Source organism: Bombus pyrosoma, linkage group LG3 (assembly GCF_014825855.1).
Source record: "Bombus pyrosoma isolate SC7728 linkage group LG3, ASM1482585v1, whole genome shotgun sequence".
Taxonomy (NCBI): domain Eukaryota; kingdom Metazoa; phylum Arthropoda; class Insecta; order Hymenoptera; family Apidae; genus Bombus; species Bombus pyrosoma.
In genome coordinates this window covers 872,089-895,293 of record NC_057772.1, presented here as the reverse complement: position 1 = coordinate 895,293, position 23,205 = coordinate 872,089, and the positions used below count along the sequence as shown (strand labels likewise).

At 28.3% G+C, this 23,205-nt stretch overlaps 6 protein-coding genes across 8 annotated transcripts; 2 read left to right on the top strand and 4 right to left on the bottom strand.

The window, feature by feature from the left end:
- Positions 1 to 466: 466 nt before the first annotated feature.
- LOC122565735 (1-acyl-sn-glycerol-3-phosphate acyltransferase alpha) lies at positions 467 to 16,163 on the top strand. Of its 2 annotated transcripts, XM_043722024.1 has the most exons (5): positions 467 to 601; positions 865 to 966; positions 13,677 to 13,992; positions 14,079 to 14,244; positions 14,324 to 16,163. In XM_043722024.1, the coding sequence occupies exons 2-5, from the start codon at positions 899 to 901 to the stop codon at positions 14,470 to 14,472; spliced, it is 699 nt and encodes a 232-aa protein (XP_043577959.1). In that variant the 5' UTR covers positions 467 to 601; positions 865 to 898; the 3' UTR covers positions 14,473 to 16,163. The 2 variants fall into 2 exon arrangements, with proteins under 2 accessions (XP_043577959.1, XP_043577958.1); XM_043722023.1 differs by lacking the exons at positions 467 to 601; positions 865 to 966 and adding an exon at positions 12,255 to 12,846.
- On the bottom strand, positions 489 to 4,136 carry LOC122565718 (GATA zinc finger domain-containing protein 4-like). The gene is made up of 5 exons (XM_043721991.1): positions 2,093 to 4,136; positions 1,819 to 2,014; positions 1,570 to 1,744; positions 663 to 1,483; positions 489 to 547 (listed from the first exon to the last, which is right to left on the bottom strand). The coding sequence occupies exons 1-4, from the start codon at positions 4,107 to 4,109 to the stop codon at positions 1,430 to 1,432; spliced, it is 2,442 nt and encodes an 813-aa protein (XP_043577926.1). The 5' UTR covers positions 4,110 to 4,136; the 3' UTR covers positions 489 to 547; positions 663 to 1,429.
- On the bottom strand, positions 4,603 to 11,287 carry LOC122565713 (uncharacterized protein MAL13P1.304-like). Of its 2 annotated transcripts, none has more exons than XM_043721960.1 (6): positions 11,009 to 11,287; positions 9,644 to 10,896; positions 9,352 to 9,554; positions 9,126 to 9,264; positions 8,778 to 8,999; positions 4,603 to 8,675 (listed from the first exon to the last, which is right to left on the bottom strand). In XM_043721960.1, the coding sequence occupies exons 2-6, from the start codon at positions 10,859 to 10,861 to the stop codon at positions 4,605 to 4,607; spliced, it is 5,853 nt and encodes a 1,950-aa protein (XP_043577895.1). In that variant the 5' UTR covers positions 10,862 to 10,896; positions 11,009 to 11,287; the 3' UTR covers positions 4,603 to 4,604. The 2 variants fall into 2 exon arrangements, with proteins under 2 accessions (XP_043577895.1, XP_043577896.1); XM_043721961.1 differs by having other exon boundaries at positions 11,055 to 11,287.
- Positions 16,164 to 16,316: 153 nt separating the features above from the next.
- Positions 16,317 to 18,131, bottom strand: LOC122565737 (calcyclin-binding protein). The gene is made up of 2 exons (XM_043722027.1): positions 17,731 to 18,131; positions 16,317 to 17,386 (listed from the first exon to the last, which is right to left on the bottom strand). The coding sequence occupies exons 1-2, from the start codon at positions 17,749 to 17,751 to the stop codon at positions 16,721 to 16,723; spliced, it is 687 nt and encodes a 228-aa protein (XP_043577962.1). The 5' UTR covers positions 17,752 to 18,131; the 3' UTR covers positions 16,317 to 16,720.
- A 178-nt stretch (positions 18,132 to 18,309) lies between these two features.
- LOC122565742 lies at positions 18,310 to 19,358 on the top strand. Its single transcript, XM_043722038.1, has 2 exons — positions 18,310 to 18,697; positions 18,851 to 19,358. Exons 1-2 carry the CDS (start codon positions 18,574 to 18,576, stop codon positions 19,282 to 19,284), a joined length of 558 nt encoding a protein of 185 aa, XP_043577973.1. The 5' UTR covers positions 18,310 to 18,573; the 3' UTR covers positions 19,285 to 19,358.
- Positions 19,359 to 19,500: 142 nt separating this feature from the next.
- LOC122565726 (target of rapamycin complex 2 subunit MAPKAP1) lies at positions 19,501 to 21,710 on the bottom strand. The gene is made up of 7 exons (XM_043722006.1): positions 21,505 to 21,710; positions 21,298 to 21,438; positions 20,883 to 21,151; positions 20,638 to 20,807; positions 20,255 to 20,548; positions 19,952 to 20,193; positions 19,501 to 19,866 (listed from the first exon to the last, which is right to left on the bottom strand). The coding sequence occupies exons 1-7, from the start codon at positions 21,575 to 21,577 to the stop codon at positions 19,664 to 19,666; spliced, it is 1,392 nt and encodes a 463-aa protein (XP_043577941.1). The 5' UTR covers positions 21,578 to 21,710; the 3' UTR covers positions 19,501 to 19,663.
- Positions 21,711 to 23,205: the final 1,495 nt, after the last annotated feature.

Here is a 23,205-nt window from a genome sequence, read left to right as displayed (position 1 = left end):
AAATACATAGATATATAGGCAATAAAAATATATCATCATAAATTAATTGTAGATATTATTTCCTTGCGATTGTAGCTATTCAGAACCATTCCAGCTTTGTAGATATTTTAATTTATAATTAATTACGTAAACACATTTTTCATATTATTCCTTCCATTAATAATGCCCTATATTAATTGGGATTATGCTACATCATAGTTGAATAATATTATGAACATTAAAATATCCATACAAAGATAGTAAGTATAGGTACAGTTAAATTTATTTTTAGACTTACAATATGTTTAATTTACAAAAAATTAAAAATTCTTGTCCTAAAAGTTTTGATACATTGCAATATATTAATAAAAATAAATGATGAGGTTTTAATAATTAATAATTCTTTATTCCTAATGAGAATAAAGTAACGCAAAAATTAATATTACATAATGTATCTACTGTATTTAACCTTGTTATTGATTCATTTTTCGTCTGTCTTTTTACTTTTCGGTTTTAAATAGAAGTATAGGCCTAGAACGATCATTCCACCGATTGATGACATAGCCACCTGTAAAAAGAAAAATGATGCCACTACATATTAAATTGTGATACAACTTTTAAGGTATTAACTAGAAAATTCTATATCGTCAATAGAACAAATAGCAGATTTTGAGGTTACTTACATTTGCTCGACCACGTTCGGTGACGCTATTAAAATATTTCGATAAGCCAGTAAGCCCTTGTTCTGCTTCGTTCGAGCTTGCCATTATGTTTCAGTAAAAAAAAATCTACGTGTTTACTTAATACACAATTCAAATTGAAATGTTAATTATCACTTCAATACAGTTCGAATTAGACTGTAATACTTCTTTCTTGTCTCCTTAGCAAAGTTTAAGTGAACACCACTAGAGGGTGCTCAATGCACGTGACATCTAATGATATATGTAAAAGAATCACATACCGTGTACATGATTCTTTTATATACATGTATGTATATTTATTTACATATTTCAAAAGTTTATTTTCATATGTTTCATAACTATGTATATTTTTAAACAAACTATTTGACCTTTATATTGAAGTAATATCGTAATTAAATCTGATGTTTATCAAGTGTTTAAGAAAAATAGAATACCTAAAGAAAAAGAAAATATGTGTATATATATATATATATATATATATATATATATATAAATCCTATAATCAAAATAAAAAATCAAGTCAATAACTGAAAGTAAAATAAAAAGGAAAAAGAAATTAATAGTAGAATATAACAAAATATCCTTCTTAAATTTATCAGTCCAACTTAATCGTCACACATAATTAATAATAATACAAAATGAAAACTATTGTCTTTCTTTTGTTATATTGTAAAGATTATATTAATGTAATATGATATAGTGCTATAGTTATATTGATAAAATATACATACTTAGTTAATATTACTTAACTATTGTCTATTTTCAATATAATATTTAAATTCTCCATAAGCATTGATAATTAACTAAAACAAAGTAAAGCCTAGTGTTATATGCAATGTACAAATACAAAATATTACATGTTTTAATGCAGTATGATCATAATATTTACCCAAATCTTATATTTAATTGAACCATTTACAAATTGTTCATGTGCAAAGATATTATTGATATCTTTATGTGATATAATTTCCAATTTATATAATACCTTTAAGAGTGACTTCAATGGTATTAAGCATAATTTATCACTACCATTTATTATATCATATGTTGCTTTCGACAATATACTAAAAAAGATATCCTCTCTTTGCATTTAATGAATAACAGATATTATCTTTAATAAAATATTTATGATAATTACCTGCCACTTTTTATAAATTCTATTGAATTCTTAGTTCTATCAATTTCTTTAAACTGGATATATATATTGAATGCATATAATAATTTTGCCATATCTATAGTGGTCTCTGATTCAGTAAGTACTTCAATGAATTCATCTACTAACAACCATCCTTCTTCTTGATAATAAAATATATGTATTATTTGTTTGGGTAGTTCTACAAAAATTATTGTGAGATTATTTTCATCAGTATGGAATTTCCATATTTATATTAATTGTACACAGTGAAACATACCAACTGTTCGAAAGAACATTCTACAATTTACAGACAGACATTTTGGAATGTATATGACCTTTCCAACAGTAAACTCAGTTTTCTTTAAATATGAGTTCTTTGCGCCTGCATTATATGCATCAACTTCAAAATCTGACGTATCATCTGGAATAAAGTTTTGTACTCTATTTTCTTGTTGATCTTTATTATATATTACTTTTTCTTCGTTATTTTCAGAAACCCAGCAAATTTTACTGTAATTATTCAATTCAGTAGTATCTTTTAGCGGTTTGCTCCATACATCTACCGAACTTACTACTGATTTCTGACCATTCTGTGCTTCATTAAGTTCCATTATTGGAGATGAATTATATAATGTATGAGAAGTAAGTGAACAACATGTCAAATGTTTTTCATCGATATTTGTATTACTTGCTAAATGAAAATATTCTGAAATATTAACAGGTAATAAACTAGAAGATCTAGAACTACTGAAATCATAACTTGGAGGAAATATAACATTTTCGTTAATACTTTTACAATTCAAATCTTCTTCTGATACAACAAAATCATTACTTTGTACACACGACGATTGATTAAAATTGAAGATACCATTTGCCTGGACTGATTCCTGTTTGTACATTTCCTCAACAATCTGTAAATCATCATCAATAAAAGATTTCTTGGATGGCGAAAAGCATTGATTCTCCATTTCTTTCTGGTGAGCACTATGTTCTGTAAATTGACCATTGATAATGCTTTTGGATGTTGTGTTAATATTATCATCCACATTCCAGTTATGATTAAAAGGTTTTACATTTTCTGTAAATAAATTATTTTTAACATTGTTTGTGTTTTCCAGAAAGTCAGAAACATAATATTGATGATTAAATAATCTATTCTTAAGATCGTCCAAATTTCGATTTGTATTGGAGTTATCATCTTCAAAAGTTATCAAATCATGTTCACCATGATTTTTATTTAAAGTATATAATAAATCATTAGAATGAGAACATTTTTCCTCTTCTGAATCAAGTATTTGTAATTTACCTGCTAAACTAAGTCTGAAAGGATTTGTTTCTTTGAAAGACGTTCCATTATGTATAGAATGTTCTATAGGTGTTGAAAGATCAGTACTTGTAAAACATTTGTTACTAAATTTTCCAAATCCTGGAGAAATACATGATGTTATTGACATCTGTTGATTTAGCAAAGATTGATTTATTGCATTAGTATCATTACTTCCAGACATTAAAGAATTATAATTCACTGTATTCAAATTTCTATCTTCATCCTGAATGTAATTATTTTGAGAAGAGTCAATATGAGTATGAATTCTATCATAAAAATTATTAATTAATGGCTGCTTATTTACACCAGCAGGTGCAACATATTCCATGGGGCAGTCAACATTTGTGTTTATAGCAGTTTTTTTTTCGGTATGAACATTTCCATTTGAAGAAATATTTTCATATGCACTTTCAGTGTTTACATGTAAGGGATTTACAAATATTGGTATTTGTTTATTAATATTCAAAAGTACGCTTTTTATCATATTTAGTGTACTTTTATCATATGTTGAACTGTTATTCTCTAGAGAACATTTTATTACTTCATAAAGAAGTAAACGAAGTGTTGCATTTATTTGCATTAAGTGTTGTATTTGCATTTGCAAATTTTCATTCCATAATTGCATAAACTTTTGTGAGCTTCTGTCATTATTAACTTGACCATAAGGAGTTTCAGCTTGTAAAAATGGATTAGTGTTGTTTTTATTAAAAATTGAATTGCTCCGAAAAATTTGATCTTGAATGTTTTCTTCTGCTAGCAGTATCTCTTGTTCATCAAATAATGTACATCCTGATGAAGGCTTAAAGAACTTATCATTTAAGATACTTTGTGGTGATACCAAGGGTACGTCAGTAGCATTTTCAGATAATTTTTTGTTATTGCCATTAAATATATTAGTCTCCTTCTCATAACATCGTTCAGGCATAAATATTAAATTCTCTTCCACATAAAGCAACAGATTACTCATATCAACACTATTTTCCTAATTAAAAAAAAAAATAAAAGACATATCAAATAATATTACATTCTATGTATTTACCTAGTAATATGTGTATACTTTTTAAATTGAATAGTTTGGGAAAAATTATCACTTTATGAGATTGTTATGTATTATGTAAGAATATTATAAAACTATTGGTATATAGTAAAATGTAGACGGTTGATTTTTTGTCTAAAAGTTTTTATTACATAAGTAACAAATAAACACGTGATACAACACTTATAATAACATAAAGGTCGTATTTTTCCCAAAAAACAGAAAAGCCAATTTGTTTTGTTTAACATGTAAAAATACACTGTAATTAAGCAATTACAGTAAACAAATATATAGCAGTATTATATAATAAAAACAATATATTGATTATACATGATATCTAAGAGAAAAGAACAAAGTTAAAAATGAACATGAGTTGTAAAAATCAGAAATTTTTAATTCTTTTGGGCATAAAGCTAAATACTTGTGTTATTTATATGAACGATCCTTTTGCAATAACTTCGCTTTATTTAACATTTCTATTAATCTTCTCGCTTTACCTTGCGATTTATAATTTAGATTAGACATATATTTATTACTTCTCTCTGAATTGTTTTCAGAATGTATTACGGGTATATGACTTTCAACTTTGATACTTTTATTTGTCAAGTCTTCCATTTTATCTTCCTGATTACTGACTCTATCTGAATACATAACTTCATAAGTATCACCTTCTATATTTGTATAGGTTTCTATACAATTTCCATCCTCAATTGAATTTGAATCGTTTATTTCTACTGTACTTAAACGTGAGTCAAATTCATTGTCACTGAATTTATTTTGAATACTCCCACTTTTCAGAAGATTAGAAAGCTCAGCATATGATATATGTACATCCCATTGTTCTTCTTCTTCGTCAGATTCTATATCAACATCATTAAAAACCGGTATGTCAGACTTTTCAATTACTGTGTTAGATTTTATTAATTCTTCGACCGATACCACTTCTGTTTGTCTAGTTTCTTCACTCAATAATGATTTTTCCATTGATCTTACTGATTCTTTTACTTCTACATTCAACGATGTCTCTTCTGAACAATTAATATTTTTTATTAAATCTGATTTTTCTGTTGTTGTTGATTGCTGTGATGATGTTGGTACCAGGGTCAGATCTTCTAGGTTATCTGCAGATGTGGATATTTCTTCTTTCTCATATACTTCCGAATTGTTGATCGTAGGTTTAAAGAATTCCTGTGAGTTTGAATTTATTGCTTCTGTTTTAACAGAACAATCAACATCAATCACTGACCAAGATTCATTTAATGTACTTTCATGAATGTTTGCATTGCTTTCATATTTTTTACATTCAATGTCAATTTCTGACCAAGATCCATTTGATGTACATTCATGAATGTTTGTATCATTTTCATACTGTTTACATTTATTATTTAACATTTCTACTAATGTTTTCGCTTTACCTTGTGATGTATAATTTAGATTAGACATATATTTATTACTTCTCTCTGAATTGTTTTCAGAATGTATTACGGGTATATGACTTTCAAATTTAATACTTTTATTTGTCAAGTCTTCCATTTTATCTTCCTGATTACTGACTCTATCTGAATACATAACTTCATAAGTATCACCTTCTATATTTGTATAGGTTTCTATACAATTTCCATCCTCAATTGAATTTAAATCGTTTATTTCTACTGTACTTAAACGTGAGTCAAATTCATTGTCACTGAGTTTAATTTGAGTGCTCTCATTAAACGTAGTTTTAGGAAGATTAGAAAGCTCAGCATATGATATATGTGCATCCAATTGTTCTTCTTCTTCGTCAGATTCTATATCAACATCATTAAAAACCGGTATGTCGGACTTTTCAATTACTGTGTTAGATTTTATTAATTCTTCGACCGATACCACTTCCGTTTGTCTAGTTTCTTCACTCAATAATGATTTTTCCATTGATCCTACCGATTTTTTTATTTCTATATTCATTGATTCTACTGATTCTTTTACTTCTACATTCAACGATGATTCTTCTGAACAATTAATATTTTCTATCAAATCTGATTTTTCTGTTGTTGATAGCTGTGATGATGTTGATGATAACAGGGTCAGATCTTCTGGGTTATCTGCAGATGTGGATATTTCTTCTTTCTCATATACTTCCGAATTGTTGATCATAGGTTTAAGGAATTCCTGTGTGTTTGAATTTATTGCTTCTGTTTTAACAGAACATTCAACATCAATCTCTGACCAAGATTCATTTGATGTACTTTCATGAATGTTCGTATTGCTTTCATACTTTTTACATTTATTATTATTATTACCATCAATATTACAATGAAATGATGTAGATTCTGTTAATGTGCTTAAATCGTCCGAATCTAAACTTAAATTGTCATTTGATATATCTTTTATTGATGATAATTTCTCCAATAATTTTTGCTTGGAAGTAATGGTTTTCGTACAAATGTAATCATTTTGTTCATAATTTTCTAAAACAATTAAACTAGTATCGTTTTCAACACTAGTATTGTTAGTTTTCTGTGATAAATTCATAGGTTGAGTATCTTTTACATTTCTAGATGCATCATATAATTTTTCGTCTATCAACATCCCTAACATTTTTTGTGATATAGCAATTATTACATTATTTTTTATGCGCTTTTTACGTCTTTCAATATTTTCTAAAATTAATGGAGATACATTTGACATTTTAGAAATATTTCCAGTTGATGACCAGTGTATATCTTTATCATGCAAAGCAGAATAAGAACTATTATATACTACTTTCAAGAAAGAATTTTCAGCTAATGGTACATTACTTTGTTTCCTAATAGATGTTTCACGAGATATTTTAGATTCACTTTTTTGTGTTATATAGTTCTTTTCTTGCAATGCATTTTTCAAAATAATAGACCAATCTATGTTCTCTGTTATACATACTTCATGTGCATCAGTAACATTTTTTACATCACTAATATATACTTCGTCTTCTGATTCTTGAATATCAAAATGATTAGCATATTGTTTAGGAATATTGTTATGCTCTTCTAAAATATTACATTCATTATCTAAAGTTTTACTATTTTTTCTGTTATTAACAGAAAGATCAATAGACGAAGTATCAGATGTAGTGTTATTATGTTCCATATTATTATGACATGATACGACAGACTTTTCGTACGATTTTTGTTCAATCGGTTGATTTAATACAGAACTTGAATCTAAACATTTTTTACTTGCCATAGTCTCACAAATTTGATTATTACTATTATCATTATTATCATTATTAATTTTGGTAGAATCAATAGATTTTAATTTAAGATGTAATAACATTTTGTATAAAGATTCTGTTTTTCTTGGATGTTCCTTTTCAGGATTTGTGGCAGAACCATATTGGTTGGAAATATTGATACGCTCTTTTAAAATATTGCATTCATTATCTAACGTTTTACCATTTTTTCTGTTATTAACAGAAAGATCAATAGACGAAGTATCAGATGTAGTGTTATTATGTTCCATATTATTATGACATGATACGACAGACTTTTCGTACGATTTTTGTTCAATGGGTTGATTTAATACAGAACTTAAATCTAAACATTTTTTATTTGTCATAGTCTCACAAATTTGATTATTACTATTATCATTATTATCATTAATTTTTGTAGAATCAATAGATTTTAATTTAAGATGTAATAACATTTTGTATAAAGATTCTGTTTTTCTTGGATGTTCCTTTTCAGGATTTGTGACAGAACCATATTGGTTGGAAATATTGGTACGCTCTTTTAAAATATTGCATTCATTATCTAACGTTTTACCATTTTTTCCGTTATTAACAGAAAGATCAATAGACGAAGTATCAGATGTAGTGTTATTATGTTCCATATTATTATGACATGATACGACAGACTTTTCGTACGATTTTTGTTCAATCGGTTGATTTAATACAGAACTTGAATCTAAACATTTTTTATTTGTCATAGTCTCACAAATTTGATTATTACTATCATCATTATTATCATTATTAATTTTGGTAGGATCAATAGATCTTAATTTAAGATTTAATAACATTTTGTATAAAGATTCTGTTTTTCTTGGATGTTTCTTTTCAGGATTTGTAACAGAACCATGCATTTTTTCAATTAAAAAATCATTTTTAGAAAAATTAGTCGATTCAAAATGTTCTGATCTTTTGCTCTTTCCTCCATGTGAAATCAATTTATTATAGGAATCTTCTTTATTACTATTTACTTCATTAAAATTACTACTGTGAGATAAGCCTATGACAGAATCTGTATTATGTATTATTTTATTTCCAAAATTTTTGGACAATTTTTCCTTTATTTTATAAATGTCGCTAAATTTTTGTCGTTTAGAACGTTCTTGACACTCTAAGTAATAACGAATTGGAAAATTCCGTTTTTTAATACAAACCATTTTTCCATATTCTGCTAGCTTTTGCTCCACTAACCAATCATTAATGTGCACATCTTCATCTTCTAATGTGTCAGTCAAATTTACCATCATTGAATTATCCTGTAATAAGAAGTCCCGTGATATTCATAATTATTTTAAAACAAATTTAATTAAAATATAGATCACAAAAAATAGATACTTGAATTTTTTAAATATTTTTACCTCCTTATTAATTGTTGCAATTGTTGCAACTAAAGGTATATCAGATGTTCTTAGTGCAAAATGATGAGTAGCACTACGGGACCATTTAGATCCTGTACATGGCCTAGTGTTAATTAAACCACATGGTATTGCCTGTGCTGGCAGGATAGAAAACCTTTTATGTAAGTAATATATTGCATCGGGAGAATATGTTTTCAGTGTTCCATAGTCATAAAACATTACCTGTAATAAATTGGTATAAATAATAGTTATTACATTAAATACAAAATAATATGTCAATATATCATAGGAATAATAGGGAAGCAACAGTAGGTATATGTTTAAACTGAACATACTATGTATACTTACAGTCACTTGAAAATCTGGTTTCACAGCCTTAATTATACCCCTATGCCATATTCCATTGTATATACATGCACAATTCAAGCCTTTTTCTAGTACAAGTAGTGGAATTGCATATTGTTCATATTGCACTGTATAAAATTTACTGTAGAACACGATTATTAATATAAATATTATGAATTATAATTGTCTAATTATAGTTATAATAATTGTTTAGTGTAATTATACATACTGTAAATCATCCATGAACATTTTAAATGTCTTTTGGTTTTTACGAAGTTGTATCCAAAAGAATGAAGGTGTGAAGACTTCTACAACAATAACTTCTATAAAAGGTTCTTCATTCTGTTCTAAATCTGCAACGTTTATGCAACCTACATAGTCTCCAATACTCATTACATTATCTGGTATTAGCTTCTTACATGTATCGAGCGACTAAGAATAAAATGTTACGAAATTAATGTTATTGAATTTTTGTAAATAGTTAATAAAATTCTTAAATCATTGAAACAAAGAATCTTTACCACTGATGCTGGAACTGCTTCTTCATTACTTGATTCATAAATATCATGCCACTGTGCAATATTATTAGCTTCATGTTTCTTTGTTAGTTTATTTGAAGGTATTTCCCTCTTTGCATAATAAAGCATGAAATCTCCTGTGTCACGAGGTTGAATGCAATGAAAGATTTCAGGTAACTGTGATGCAAATTCTCTAACGCTATTAAAACCAAGTTCTGCATAATTCAAAGGAACTTTATATTCTTCTAAATATTTTTCTGGTAGATCAGCACACCAAATCCCATCAGAGTGGTTTTGAATAAGGTTTTCCAAACGAAATTTAATTCTTTCATTTATAAGTATTTCAATATCTTTCTCATCTAAAACGTTTTCTTTATCTTTCATTATATCATCATCAAATTTCGTTTTAATATTATTACTGTGTTGCGTTTCTTGATCTTGGTATTTAGTTTGCTTTATGAAACTAGATGTAGATTTTTTCTTTGTATTTGACTTTGTGTAATCAGGTTTAGATGTCCGATTGAGATGTGTAACCTCAAGGACATCTTCACAATCTAACGTATCATCTGAATCTTCATTTCCAGCAGCAGTGATAACTGACAATTTGGATTTAGAGTGGGACATATCATTGCGGCCTTTTAAATTATTAAAATTCTTAACTTTAGATTGGTTTGGATAAATCTTATTATTCGTTTGATAAATTCTATGTGATAATTCTTGTAACTGTTCTTCCATTTCTTTCATAGTAATTTTCACGAAAGGCATGCGTGAATGGATTTCTTGAAGTATATAATCCTTATTTAAACCATTAGGTTTATCTTTAACTAAACTGATTACCTTGCTTAATATCTCAGCTGGTATACGAATTCTATTAGGGGCAGTTGTAGGAAAATAATGATTTGGTCTATGTGTTTTTCTTCCAATTGAAGGTTTCTGAGTTTTTTGGCCAGCTATTAATTTACTAACGTGTTTGGATTTCTCTGATGCAATACCATGTATAATAATTGTATTATCTCTACGTTCTATTTGTACTGTTTTTGACATACTATGTAGAAAACTTAATAAAGAGTTGTATCCTAAATCTTTCCATGGTATATGTTCACCCTCTAACTCATAATAATCATTACTTAGCTGCTTTACAGTACATCCTCCTTTATGTGTAATTAATAATGCTAATATTGTAGTTTGAGTGTTTTCACGCTTTTGTAAATCCACTTGCATTTTTCTATCAAATATTAATCTATAAATATTATTCCCTACAAATAAGTTAAATAATTAATTGGAATATCTAAAAATTTTAATTTTTTAATGCAAGCCGAAGAATTGTAAGCAAACTGAACATTAAATGATTTCTTTTATTTATAATACCTGCTTAATATAATAATTGTTTTAGACTTAAATATTTATATCATACCAAGTTCCTTTACTATGATCTTGAAGTATAAATTTGAGTTATACCGTAAAAAATTTTAAATTCACTCGGCCTATCGGTAATTGGTATAATCTTAAACGTGAGCAACGAACAAATAACCTATCTATAACACATGTATATAATTAGGAGGCGTAGTAGAAAAATTTAAAACTTTATGTTTTCTTTATTTGCCGCGCGAACTATCGAACTATCCGCTACTCCTAGAGATACGCTATCATAATCGAAATTTTAAATTAATTTTAGCTTAAATAATAATAATTTTAATTCCAAATTTACAACCTAATATATATCTTTAATTTTTAAATTAATAGAAATATGTAATGAAATTATATATTATAAGTATTCTGATATCATATATGTATATATGATGTATATTATTTGGAAACTGGTTTGCAAGATCAAATCTGAGTTATATTATTAAATATCATAAATATAATATCATTCAAATAAGATAATTTTAAATTACCAAAATAATACGATACAACAAGGTATACATAAATAATATGTAAATTATTTTACATAAATTTACATGAAAAGCACATACTGTTCTTTTATTGCTATTCAAAGTTTTCGTCGGAACGTAAATATTTACATAAGTCATGTTACGTAAATATTTACATATCACTATAATGATAACATAGTTATGAAACGTTCCATTAATAATATAGAAAGTAATTTCATTAGGGATCAATTAATACTTCACAAAGCTTATAATCGAAAACCGCACACAACAACCTCGCACATAAAGTCCCGAACCATAACATAATTCACTAAATGTTCTTATAAAAGATATTCATAAAATGTTGGGTCGGACAAATAATATGTAATACACGTTTACACATGTATATATACATTTAATAAAATAATCCGTAAATTGATATTTGAAACCCAGATAAATTATTTATAAATTATGAAAAAGGATATTGAATAGAATAATGAAAAAGAAACAATCATATAAAAAAATATGAAAGTTAGATTGAAGGTTATGGAGTGCAAAAAACTCTTCAAAGTCATATAAATTGTAATAAGTGAAAAAATCTGAAATCATATTTATAAATGCAGCATGATGATTGGCTGTTGTCCTCTTTTCTATTTATAAATAAAACACCTACATCACTCATTTAGAGTTTTTTTTAGAATCTCAACAAATACATAATTATTTAACATCTGAGAAATAAACTCTGATATAAGATTTAAATATTGAGAACGAAGTCTGTATAAAGTACATAGCTGCGAACTGTGAGCTGCGAGGCACCTGTGTTTTATCTCACCAAAAAATCGACAATCGTTAGCCCGCGGTTCGGCTTGAGTCAATTTCGGCAGTAGGTAGCAAACCTCGTGCTCGTGGGCAGTCGTAGGTCTGCTTTATATTTTCGCAATCTGTAGATATCTAAAAGATTAGCTTTGATAAAAAATAAGCTATATGTTTGTGATTAATGTATAAAAGGCGAGGCTTTCTCATAATATCCTACAATAGTTGAAAATCTTTAGAACTACGTAAGATAGTGCAGAAAAGTGTAATACTGATTTCGCTGGTGTAGTATAAAGAAAATATTAGGTATAGTATTCGCCCTTTCTCGCCATAAAAGATGGCACCTTCGTGTTTCGAGGTGATCCTAGTCGGTCTCTTTCTTCTGATACCTGTATTATATGAAGTGAGCAGGACCTTTCGTTATTATCTCAAGTTTTTTCTCTATTATGGAATTGCAATGCTGAATTCGTTAATCCTCCTCCCGATTGTGGTCTTTCGACCGAAGAACGTGAAAAACTATTTGTTAGTAATTACACCAATTTTGAAAATATGAACGTTGTCTATCTTGTTACATTTCTATGTTCCATTCTCTTATTTTTCTATTTAATTATGTTCTGTTGCTTATGTTTTCATTCTGATTAATTTTGTTCAAACTAATAGGACAAATTTATTGAACGATGGTGATATAGCATATGGATAACAATCCCGATACAGCGATGACGTTTTTTTAAATAACTTGGAATTCTCACCCCAGAAATGCCACATAAATGCGTAAATTTAGATTGGAAAGTAATGTGAATTGTAAAATTAATTTTTTTAAGTAATATACAATAATATCGTTTGTAAACGTAAAATAAAATTTTTATTTTTATTGTTAAATTTGCAAAAATATGTGTAAAGTTTAATTATTGAAATGTATTCTTTAATAAAATAACATGTAAACATTTTAATTAACATTGTATTGAAGTTTTAGTTTTATTATAATCACTCATTTATTCTGTACATAATTTTTATTATATTTGTATTTGATTCTTTAACATATATCTATATAATATTATATAGTGATGGACAATGTAATAAAAAAAGATAATTAGAATGATTTATAAAAATGATATATATATATATATATATATACACATGCACACGCGCACACACACACACACATGTATGTATATATATATTTATATATGTATATATACACATATACAGATATATATGTTACATTTTTTACAAATTAAAAACTAATCCACCATTTGTCAATAATTTTGTTACTAACATAATAGACCTTGCATTAATTATACAAATTATTAATATTTTATTAATTCAAAAAAATATATGAAATATAATTTTAGATTAGGATCGGCTGTGTTTTCTATTTGTGCTCACCTTATCGGACTACGTTGGGAATTAAGGGGGACAGAACATTTAGAAAAAGAAAGGGCATGTATAATAGTATCAAATCATCAAAGTTCTTTAGATATACTGGGAATGTACCAAGTATGGCCAATAATGCAAAAGTGCACAGTTATAGCAAAAAAACAGATTTTTTATGCATGGCCATTTGGTTTAGTTGCTTGGCTTTGTGGATTGATATTTATAGATAAAATGCAGTCAGATAAAGCCCGTTCAATTTTAAATAGTGCTGCAGTCTATCTCAAGGAAGACAAGGTAATTTGATTTGTATAATATAGAAATTTATGCGAAAGGTAATATTCAATTTCCTAGATACTTATTTTTCCATGCTTTTTATGTAGATTAAGTTATGGATATTTCCTGAGGGCACTAGGCGCAACACTGGACAAATTCATTCATTTAAAAAAGGTGCCTTTCATGTTGCAATCAATGCTCAGTTACCTATATTACCAGTTGTATTTTCTTCTTATTATTTTCTATCTTCTAAAGAAAAGAGATTCGATGCTGGTAAGACTTTTTTATGTATAAATATTTATATTTATTTCAATACAAAACATTATGCGATAATCTAATTGATGATATGAAGGTCGAGTTATTATAACAACATTACCACCAATATCTACAGAAGGATTAACTTCAGCTGATGTTGAAGATTTAATAGAAAAGACACGAAATGCAATGGTGGAAGTTTTTCATGCCACTAGTCACGAAGTGCAATCAAATATTTCTTCCTAGAGTACAGTAATTATTTCATGGTAAATTAGTAGAGTTTTTATTATTCATATCTTGATTACAATTTAGTCTTAACTGGTAAACCAAAGACTTGTTTTCAATATTTTTATCAAGGATTTCATCATGAATTTATTGCACATAGCAAATGTGTGCTACAATTGTATGGGGGACAGATAATATTAATTATTAATTTCAATTGATATTTTACTTCCTTGTTTTAAATTTCTAATCGTATATATATATATATATATTTCATTTATACATTTATATTTACAATAATTTTATATTATTAACTTTTTTATTTTTAATGAATCACCTAACCATTTATATAATGATCTTTGATATAATAAATACATGTTAATCGTAATGCATTCTTAAACAAGATTTTATACATATATAAAACAGATGTTAATTTCTTTTGCTTGAAAAACGTAATAGAACAGTTTCTATAGAGATGGAAATGTTTGGGTGGAAAATATAATTTTAATTTTGTAAATGATCCGGATAGTTCAACGAGATAGAGAAGTTATTTACAAAATAAAGAAAAAACTAAATTAAAATTTTACGTGCGTTTTACAAAATTACATGAAATATATTTTATTTATAAAATTTTATAGAAATTTTTAAGTATCTATTTCATATTTTCATTCATTCATGTCCGATGATGCAAGCAATTCAATGTGCGTGTGTGTGTGTATGAATAAGTAAAATGATTTATTTATACTTCCATACCCTTTTTAAATAAAATTTTGTAAAACACTGTTTTATTCATTATAAAAGCAGATGATAATCATGAAAGCACGCAATATCACAAATGTGACACTGAAATAGCGTTTCCCGTTTAATATGGTAAAAATATTCATGCTATGTGATATTATTTTTATTTGTAATTAAATATACTCATGAATGTTAGTTAACACTGAGAAAGAAATTCAAACTATTAATGTTAGCTGTATAACTTTCTCTTAAAATTACAATGTATTCCTACAATTTATAAGTAATTAAATCCAATGTTCCAATATTACATAACATGAATTTTTTAATGTTAGTTATATCGAATTCTTGTAATTTTAGATTGGAAATATTACATAATAATCTTGTTTATAAGTTTGTGACCTTTTATTGTTAGAAATATAAATGTATAAAAGATAACAAAAATATTATTTCAAAACATAAATAAATAAACGGCGCATGCGGTATTTTATTTGTTGACAGTACTATAATTTACATGTTAAAAAAGCATTAATATTTACGAATTTTATTTTAGAAAAAAATTATACAAATATGTGCTATGTACAAATCAACATGTTATATATAACTTATGTATTTCATATAATATATGTGTTTTCTTTTATTTAATGTATATACTTTTTTTTTACGTGGGGAAATCCTCATGGACATCCCGCCGTTCTGGGGTAAGCGGAATTGTCGGACTTTTACCGACTAAAACCCCACGGTGGCCTACCTAACGTTTAACAGGAGTGCCCCGGAACCCCTTTCGAATTGCTGCCGGAGCACTCTTGTGTCCTCTCCCAAGCTGAGGGAGCCACTCCTCAGGTCTAATCTGGGCGCTAAGAGGGACCACACCTTTTAACGCCACCTCCTGGACACTTAATGTATATACTAATCACTCATCCTTATGAATCTTTATTCCTACAGTATTATTGAGTATAATTTGAAAAATGCAACATTAACATAGTTGGATTTTAAAATCCTTTTCAGGTGTACAGTTATGTTTGCGAAAAGCATCAATTACGACATTTATAGAAAATGGAAACTTCTAAATACATCACTACATAAATTTATCATCATTACTGTAAAAGGAATTAGTGAAACCATTTACAACATTTTTTTTATAATCCTTTTTTATTGAATTAATAATATACAGAAGTAAATTGGCTTATGGTGTGTAAATAAGGAATAGAAATATTTCGGAAGTGTATAGTATATACTATTACCATTGTCGTAAGAAAACAAAATACATTAATTCTTAATAATCCATATAATCAAACTTTTTATTTGATTCGAAATATATCATTTTGAAAATTTATGAAATATTTATGTATTTATACAATAGGCTTAAAGATTTTCCTCATAAAACCAATGAATATCTGAACTTACAATACATAACAATGAAAAAACATACAATTCTTATAGCACTTTTACATTTTAATGTTTTACATAATATAAGTTAATTTTTTATATTAATAACCTAAAAAAATAATAAACCTAAGTATTTATAGACATGAAATTAAGAATAGTCTGACAATCCTGCTGCTTTCTTCTCTTGAGTTTCTGTCCACGCTTTGGCTATTGTCTTTTTTATTTCGTCATCTCCTTCTTGATACATCTTCTTCATTAAATTCATCAAACTAGTACCGGGGTCACCATCTTCACTTATATCTGGAGCTGAAGATGTCTTTGATTCCTTGATCCTTTTTTCTACACTTGTTACATGTGACCAATGTTTTGCAACCTTTTTGATAAGGGATATTATCACCATATCAGCCTTGGTTCTAACACTACTTTTATCTGTATCAATATCTTCGCATAAATTATTAATTGCAAAACTATAATTTTTATTGTTCAATCCAAGAATATGGAGATCAAAAGATTTCTCAGTAAAGTTACAAGTCACAGCTTCATTAGCCAACTGATGCACATCTTTCAATGTGACGTATAATTTTACTGTCGTATTTGTTTGATCCCAACCATAGTTATTAAGTTTAACTTCATAACACTTTTGAGAAGAGTTAGACACTGCAACAGCAGGCTTTGTCTGAGATATTTGATTTTCTTCTATCAATCTTGCTAACTCTGTTTGCAACTTCCTAATTTCAAGACTGAGAACATCTTTGCTTTTTTGACGATTAGCTTTTTGAAGCAAACTGTTAAATTCTTCAATGTCCAATTTTAACTGTAAAACAAAATACAGTTGTTCCATGTATTGATTATGTTCAATAAAATTTCCTTTGAACAATTCTATTTAGAACAATCACTATTAATTTCGTAAAAAATTCACATGATTAACTTCTACTGTAATTTCGATGTACATACATACATACATACATACATACATACATACATACATACATACATACATACATACATACGGATAGCACGCTCTAATATTTTACTATACCGGAATTGTATTTCTCTATAGTCACATATACGATAATTATTTTGTTGTATAAAAAGCGCTATATTTTTTTTATCATTGATGATATAAAAAATAATTTAAAAAATTAAAAATTTGCTTACCTCGTCTGCCTTTGTCGACATTTCTTCCTTCAAAATTAGCGACAGATAGAATTTCTAAACGTTTAATGGTAAGAAAAAAGAAAGTCAACACTCACTCGATTATCCTATTGATAATGATATTAAAATCGTATAATTCAATGTTTCTTGACTATAACACCTCGTTCGTCACAAATTTGTCTCGACTGTTGAGAATCGACGAATCGACTGCAAACTACACACTGTACACTCAGTAGAAATTTCTGGAGAGTTCAAAACTTTTCTATAATATGTAGGCAAATTTCTTTTTACCTTGAATAATACTACAGATATTTTTTAAAGAAAAACACATGTTTTTAAGCAAGATCGTTAAACTTTTTTAGAACCTTTTAGTAAAACCGAACATTTTTTTACTAATAAAACATTGATTCAATGTTAAGTAAAATTTATAATTAGTATAATATATAATATGTCTAATATTCAGAATTTTTGAAGAAGTATAGGATATTTGTTTCTATTTGTTTTTTTAACATATAAACACAAATAAAATCGATTTAGTTTACCAATAGATGAATGATAATCGATTAATATTCTTCTTCTAACCTTTAACCTAAAATCTGTATTTGAAATATTATAATTCTTGCATTATGAGGAGGATATTTTTAAATTTCACGAAAAGATCATATGAAAATATTTTGATAGAATTTTGCAATAATAGAATGAGAAATTATAAGTTTATGCTATTTCTTACACGGTTTACTAAATGTATCTTTAATACTGCGTTGTGATTGGTTCATTTGAAATTCAACTGAATCTTTGTCGGGGCTGCAAACTATTTTTCTATAGGAATTATATTTAATTGATAAAATGGACCATTTTCATTCAGTGGATGCATCACATTCAGAGAAGAACTCAGAATGTACGAAAATTGTTCATAAACGGCGATCTTCTGTTTTTCAAAGTCGTACAATTACATTTAACGAATATGAAGGTTAGTTAATTTATTCTATCCTTTTGTACGAAACTTTACAATATTTAAAAAATATTAATAACATATCATTTCAGTAAGATTTCACACAATAATAAATTATCAGGAAAATTAATTTTTAATCGACATTTAATAAATGATATTTTACAATTGAAGGTACACAGTCTGTAGAAGATGGAAAAGCTGCTGATGCTGAAGATGCAATAAAATGCGTATCTAATATATCGCCAGAAAAACCTATAGATTTAGAAGAGTATATAATTAATTTAAGAAATGAAAGAAAAGAATGGATAGAGACATTAAAGCAAAGGAAAGTACAACGAAAAAATCTTGCAAAGCAAAAATTATATTCAGAGAATCGAGGACAACTTTTAGATTTGAATGTTTTAGCAGAGTATGAGAAAGCCTTTGTCACAGCCCGGCCAAATTATCAACATATTTACAGAAATTATAAAAAGCTGTCAGATATAGTTGCAAGGACATCAGTATTGTATAATCTAACTTACAAATTAAATCAAAGATTTGTTCGGCAAATGGAAAGAAGACTGTGTAAAGTTAATGACAAAATTATTGAGATATTAGGCTCATGACATTAGAAATACCATACTGTATTGCATACTGTAAATAGTTTTTAACACAAGATTAATTATTGACATAATGCAAATGTATAATTTTTTTTACCTCAGTAGATATTAAAATAAATATAATGATACATAAAATAAATAAATAAATAAATGTATATATATATTCACATTCTAAACAAGAATAAATAACTGGACAAATAAGAATATCGTTTACTACTTAAATACTCAAAGTATAAAAATTTTATCTTGGTACGAGAGATTTATGGTGCAACCATTAAAATGACAATAGGATTGTATGTGTATTGAAGTAAACATTTGCTTTATCACACTGACATAATTAATGTTTTAAATAATTTAAAATGGAATATAGAAACCAATAGAGCTGTCATCTATGCAAATGAAAACTTTTCCGTCTTGCCGCTTTTCTTTCTTTCTGAGATAGATATTCTTTTCTTGATATGCTATTGTGTAATTCCAATATATGATTTATTTTTCTGACAATTTCTTCAGCTGTCATCGAATCGGCTTCAAATTCGTGGTTTTTAAACGATGCTGATTGATGCAGAGAATGCAACTGTCCAGAGGGTACTGTGAAAAGATGATATTTCTTAGCATTATGTCAGTTTCTTGGGCAATTTGTTTATGTTACATAAAATGTTTAAACTAGACCAACCTAAAATATTTTCAGAAGTAGACGAGTGTGGTGTATAAACTAATGTAAAAATTGTTTTCGTTCCCTTTGTTTCTGTCACTTCACACCAGGCAATATTGTCTATTTGATAACTAACAGCTCTTTGCCTATTCCAAAAGCGTCCTGCACCTTTCCCTGTTATTATTGGATTGATTTCAATTTTTTCACCAGAGATTCCTAGATATATTTCAGTCTTTGTCCTGACTTTATTAATTATGTATACCCTATATAAAATGTTACATATTACTTGCAAGTTATTTTATGATTCTAATAAATAAAAAATACCTGTACGACTGATACAACGGAGCTTCCATAGCAGTCGTATGTCCTTCCATTTTTGCTAAATCTTCAGCAACTTCTTCTTCTTCGTTTTGACCTTCTAGAAAATCTTCCTCGTTCGTTAATTCAACCCAATTAAACATGTTGTGTCGCGCTCTATCGCTGGGTTTCATTTCGGCAAGGCCCAACGTTGTGAATTCAAATTTAGATATCGTTTCCCTAGGATCCAAGCACGGTAAATCCCAGTCAACTTCTCCATCATCTTCAGTAAAATATAAGCCATATCTTGCGATATCATCCCTGAAAACATCAAAGAATCAGCGTAGTTTGTATTGGTTAAATATGAACTGAACAATACAAACTACTACAGAATTCTTCAAGGTAATTACTTTAAAGGGTGATCTGGATGTTCATTTGCATATTTATAGCAAATTAATCCAATGAATTCTAGCACTTTTGCCGTAGCAAGTACAAGTATATGAATGGGATAAGTTCTTTGGTTTTTAGGTAACATACACATAAATATCCTATACTTTCTTATAGGAATATCTACTTGTGCCTGCAATAGAATTCATATAAGTGGTATTGCGAAGCAGCAATTTCATTAAAATTTGCAAAATTTATTAACACATACGCTGCCATCAAACTTGGCGTATTCTATAAATGGATTTTGTGGTACATTTGGACACTTTTCAAGTTGTTCAGACAAGAGAGAATATCTTTTAGTTTGGCCAGTCTTTTTACGAAAATCCTTCCTTTGAAATAATTCTGTTTGTTGAGTAACAGGTATAACAGAATCATTTCTCCACTTTACACTGACTTTAGCAGCCTTTTCCCTTTCAAGATCCATTTTCTCTAATCTTTGCGCGGTATTAGTGCGTTCTCTGTGACTGTATTCCATATCTATATCAATATTAAAATCACAGATCTAAAGTATATATATTTATCTCAAACAAATTTCAGATATTTTTGCTTTCTGGTCATAAAATCGAGTAACGTCATCTTTTATAAAAAAAATACTTTTTATTTTTTCTCTTTTTTAAATTTACCCATTTGTATGTCATAGGATTCTGCGAGAGCATCTAGATCTTCATCGTCGCTTTCTTCCATGCCAGGATAACATTGTAACATTCCATTAGATCTTAGTTGTTTAGGTATATCTTCTCCAAGCATCACCATTTCACATTGACCTTTGAGAAACATCACAGAAGGAAGTTTACAGTTCATCTTTAACCTAAATAGAATGTGCTATGTACCTGTGTTGTCGGTTGATAAAAAACTATCTCTAATATGTGATAAAAGCCAATGTTCGTTATCGTAGAACGCCATTTGTTTATCTGAGATATTTCTGAAGCATGAAAAGATTATTTCCAAAATTTCGTTTTACCGTTGCCCAAATGATTTCTCCTTCCATTACTTTGTATGTGTAAACAGCCTGTTTAAGGAATCGCCGGCAGGTGGCAGCACATTTTTTTATAAATAAGGATAAGAGTATAAAGATTGCCACGAAAATATTTGAAAATAATTTTGAATAGAATAGGTACTGCAAGAAAATGTTAACTACCGCGTGGTTTATCCAGTTAAATTTATAAATGTTGTACAAACTTAACTGCCAAAGCTACGGTATTGAATATTCTTGAAAATTTTTATATATTATCTTATTCACGCTACTTTTCTCTTTCTACTATATTATTTTCTTTTACATTTCGCGACGAGTAGACACATCGGAGAAAGAAAAAAAAAAGCGGCAGGAAATAGAAGAAGAGAAAGACTGCAACACTCTTAATTTCGAACACGAAACCAGAATAGAACGTTTAGCCCGAGGATAGAGAAGGAAATATTCAGAATATCAGATGGAAGAAAGGGTACGATTAGAAAAAGTATAAAGGGAAGTGTGCCAAAGGAAAAATGACAAAAAAGAAGAGGCAAGGAGATGAACCCGCGAATTAAACGACCCGCTGGTGACTTTTCATCTACGAAATGTTCGATTACTTGAAAATCTTGTAAAGCTGGACAAAAAATGGACGTAGTCGATAACGCTATAAGTGTTTCTAAGATCACGAAACATTTCCAACGATCATCGTCTGTATCGTCGATCGAATATTATATTATCTACGAAGAAACAATCCACACATATTCCATTGGTAGTCTTTCAGTTTTCTCTTCCTTCGTTTAATATACAAAATTTGTAAATTAATCCACATCTAAAAAGAACATTCTTTTGCAATAGATGTCTACATAGAGTAGCATAAATCTATCGAATGTTGAACTATATACATATGGTGGAAGCGTCAACGATCGTTTCTAGCCATCGACTACGTAAGTAAGTAAATACGTATGTTTAAGTGATAGAAGTCCTAAAGTAATGCGAAGAACCGTTGTCCTCGTCATGGCGATTCTCGCCTGCATCCTTCACATCGCGAGCCTAGAAACTGCAGTGTGTACGTAATAACCATGTTGCAGTACAAAGCCGACAATTAACCGTACTGGCAGCGAGCGTCATTTGTCATCCTCTACGTTACTGCCACGGAAAATATCACCGAGATTTTCCAGTAAAATATTACTCGAGGATTAACGCGATAACTCTCCGAGGGATGGTGGTCAGTCGTGTTAAATACTAGAAATACGATTCCGGATGCCAGACGCCGCTAATTATTGGCTGAAAAAGTGCGCTATATTCATAAAGAAAACGAATCGATTATTTGTTCCATACTTGCTATGAGAGTTGCGTAATTGAAAGTGAGAGCTAATATGTACGTTCGTCGTTCGGAATCATTTCGATTACGCGACAAAGCGTGGTCGTTGACGCGGATAAAACGCGGACAAAATAAGATTTGAAATTTTAAGCACAATCGATAATTGCTGAAGCAGTCCGATGAAACCGAAGTATAAAACTAGAATCGGTAATGTTGCTTTTTCTGCGTTTCCTTCTCAACGCCAATGTTTCTTCGTTGAAT

Bases quoted from the DNA above. Each gene is read 5' to 3' on its own strand.
- LOC122565718 (XM_043721991.1), bottom strand. From the start codon at position 4,109: ATGAGTAATCTGTTGCTTTATGTGGAAGAGAATTTAATATTTATGCCT. The intron at 1,745-1,818 runs GTAATTATCATA...TATCTTTTTTAG, and splicing joins GAATTTATAAAAAGTGGCAG to TATATTGTCGAAAGCAACAT. The intron at 1,484-1,569 runs GTAAATATTATG...ACTTTGTTTTAG, and splicing joins CAATTAAATATAAGATTTGG to TTAATTATCAATGCTTATGG.
- LOC122565713 (XM_043721960.1), bottom strand. From the start codon at position 10,861: ATGCAAGTGGATTTACAAAAGCGTGAAAACACTCAAACTACAATATTA. The intron at 9,000-9,125 runs GTAAGTATACAT...AATTTATTACAG, and splicing joins AACCAGATTTTCAAGTGACT to GTAATGTTTTATGACTATGG. The intron at 8,676-8,777 runs GTAAAAATATTT...TTCTTATTACAG, and splicing joins TTGCAACAATTAATAAGGAG to GATAATTCAATGATGGTAAA.
- LOC122565735 (XM_043722023.1), top strand. From the start codon at position 12,662: ATGGCACCTTCGTGTTTCGAGGTGATCCTAGTCGGTCTCTTTCTTCTG. The intron at 13,993-14,078 runs GTAATTTGATTT...CTTTTTATGTAG, and splicing joins TCTATCTCAAGGAAGACAAG to ATTAAGTTATGGATATTTCC. The intron at 14,245-14,323 runs GTAAGACTTTTT...GATGATATGAAG, and splicing joins AGAAAAGAGATTCGATGCTG to GTCGAGTTATTATAACAACA.
- LOC122565737 (XM_043722027.1), bottom strand. From the start codon at position 17,751: ATGTCGACAAAGGCAGACGAG. The intron at 17,387-17,730 runs GTAAGCAAATTT...TTTGTTTTACAG, and splicing joins TGTCGACAAAGGCAGACGAG to TTAAAATTGGACATTGAAGA.
- LOC122565742 (XM_043722038.1), top strand. From the start codon at position 18,574: ATGGACCATTTTCATTCAGTGGATGCATCACATTCAGAGAAGAACTCA. The intron at 18,698-18,850 runs GTTAGTTAATTT...TTACAATTGAAG, and splicing joins TACATTTAACGAATATGAAG to GTACACAGTCTGTAGAAGAT.
- LOC122565726 (XM_043722006.1), bottom strand. From the start codon at position 21,577: ATGGCGTTCTACGATAACGAACATTGGCTTTTATCACATATTAGAGAT. The intron at 20,194-20,254 runs GTATTTTTTATT...CATTTTATATAG, and splicing joins CCGTTGTATCAGTCGTACAG to GGTATACATAATTAATAAAG. The intron at 19,867-19,951 runs GTTGGTCTAGTT...ATCTTTTCACAG, and splicing joins TACTTCTGAAAATATTTTAG to TACCCTCTGGACAGTTGCAT.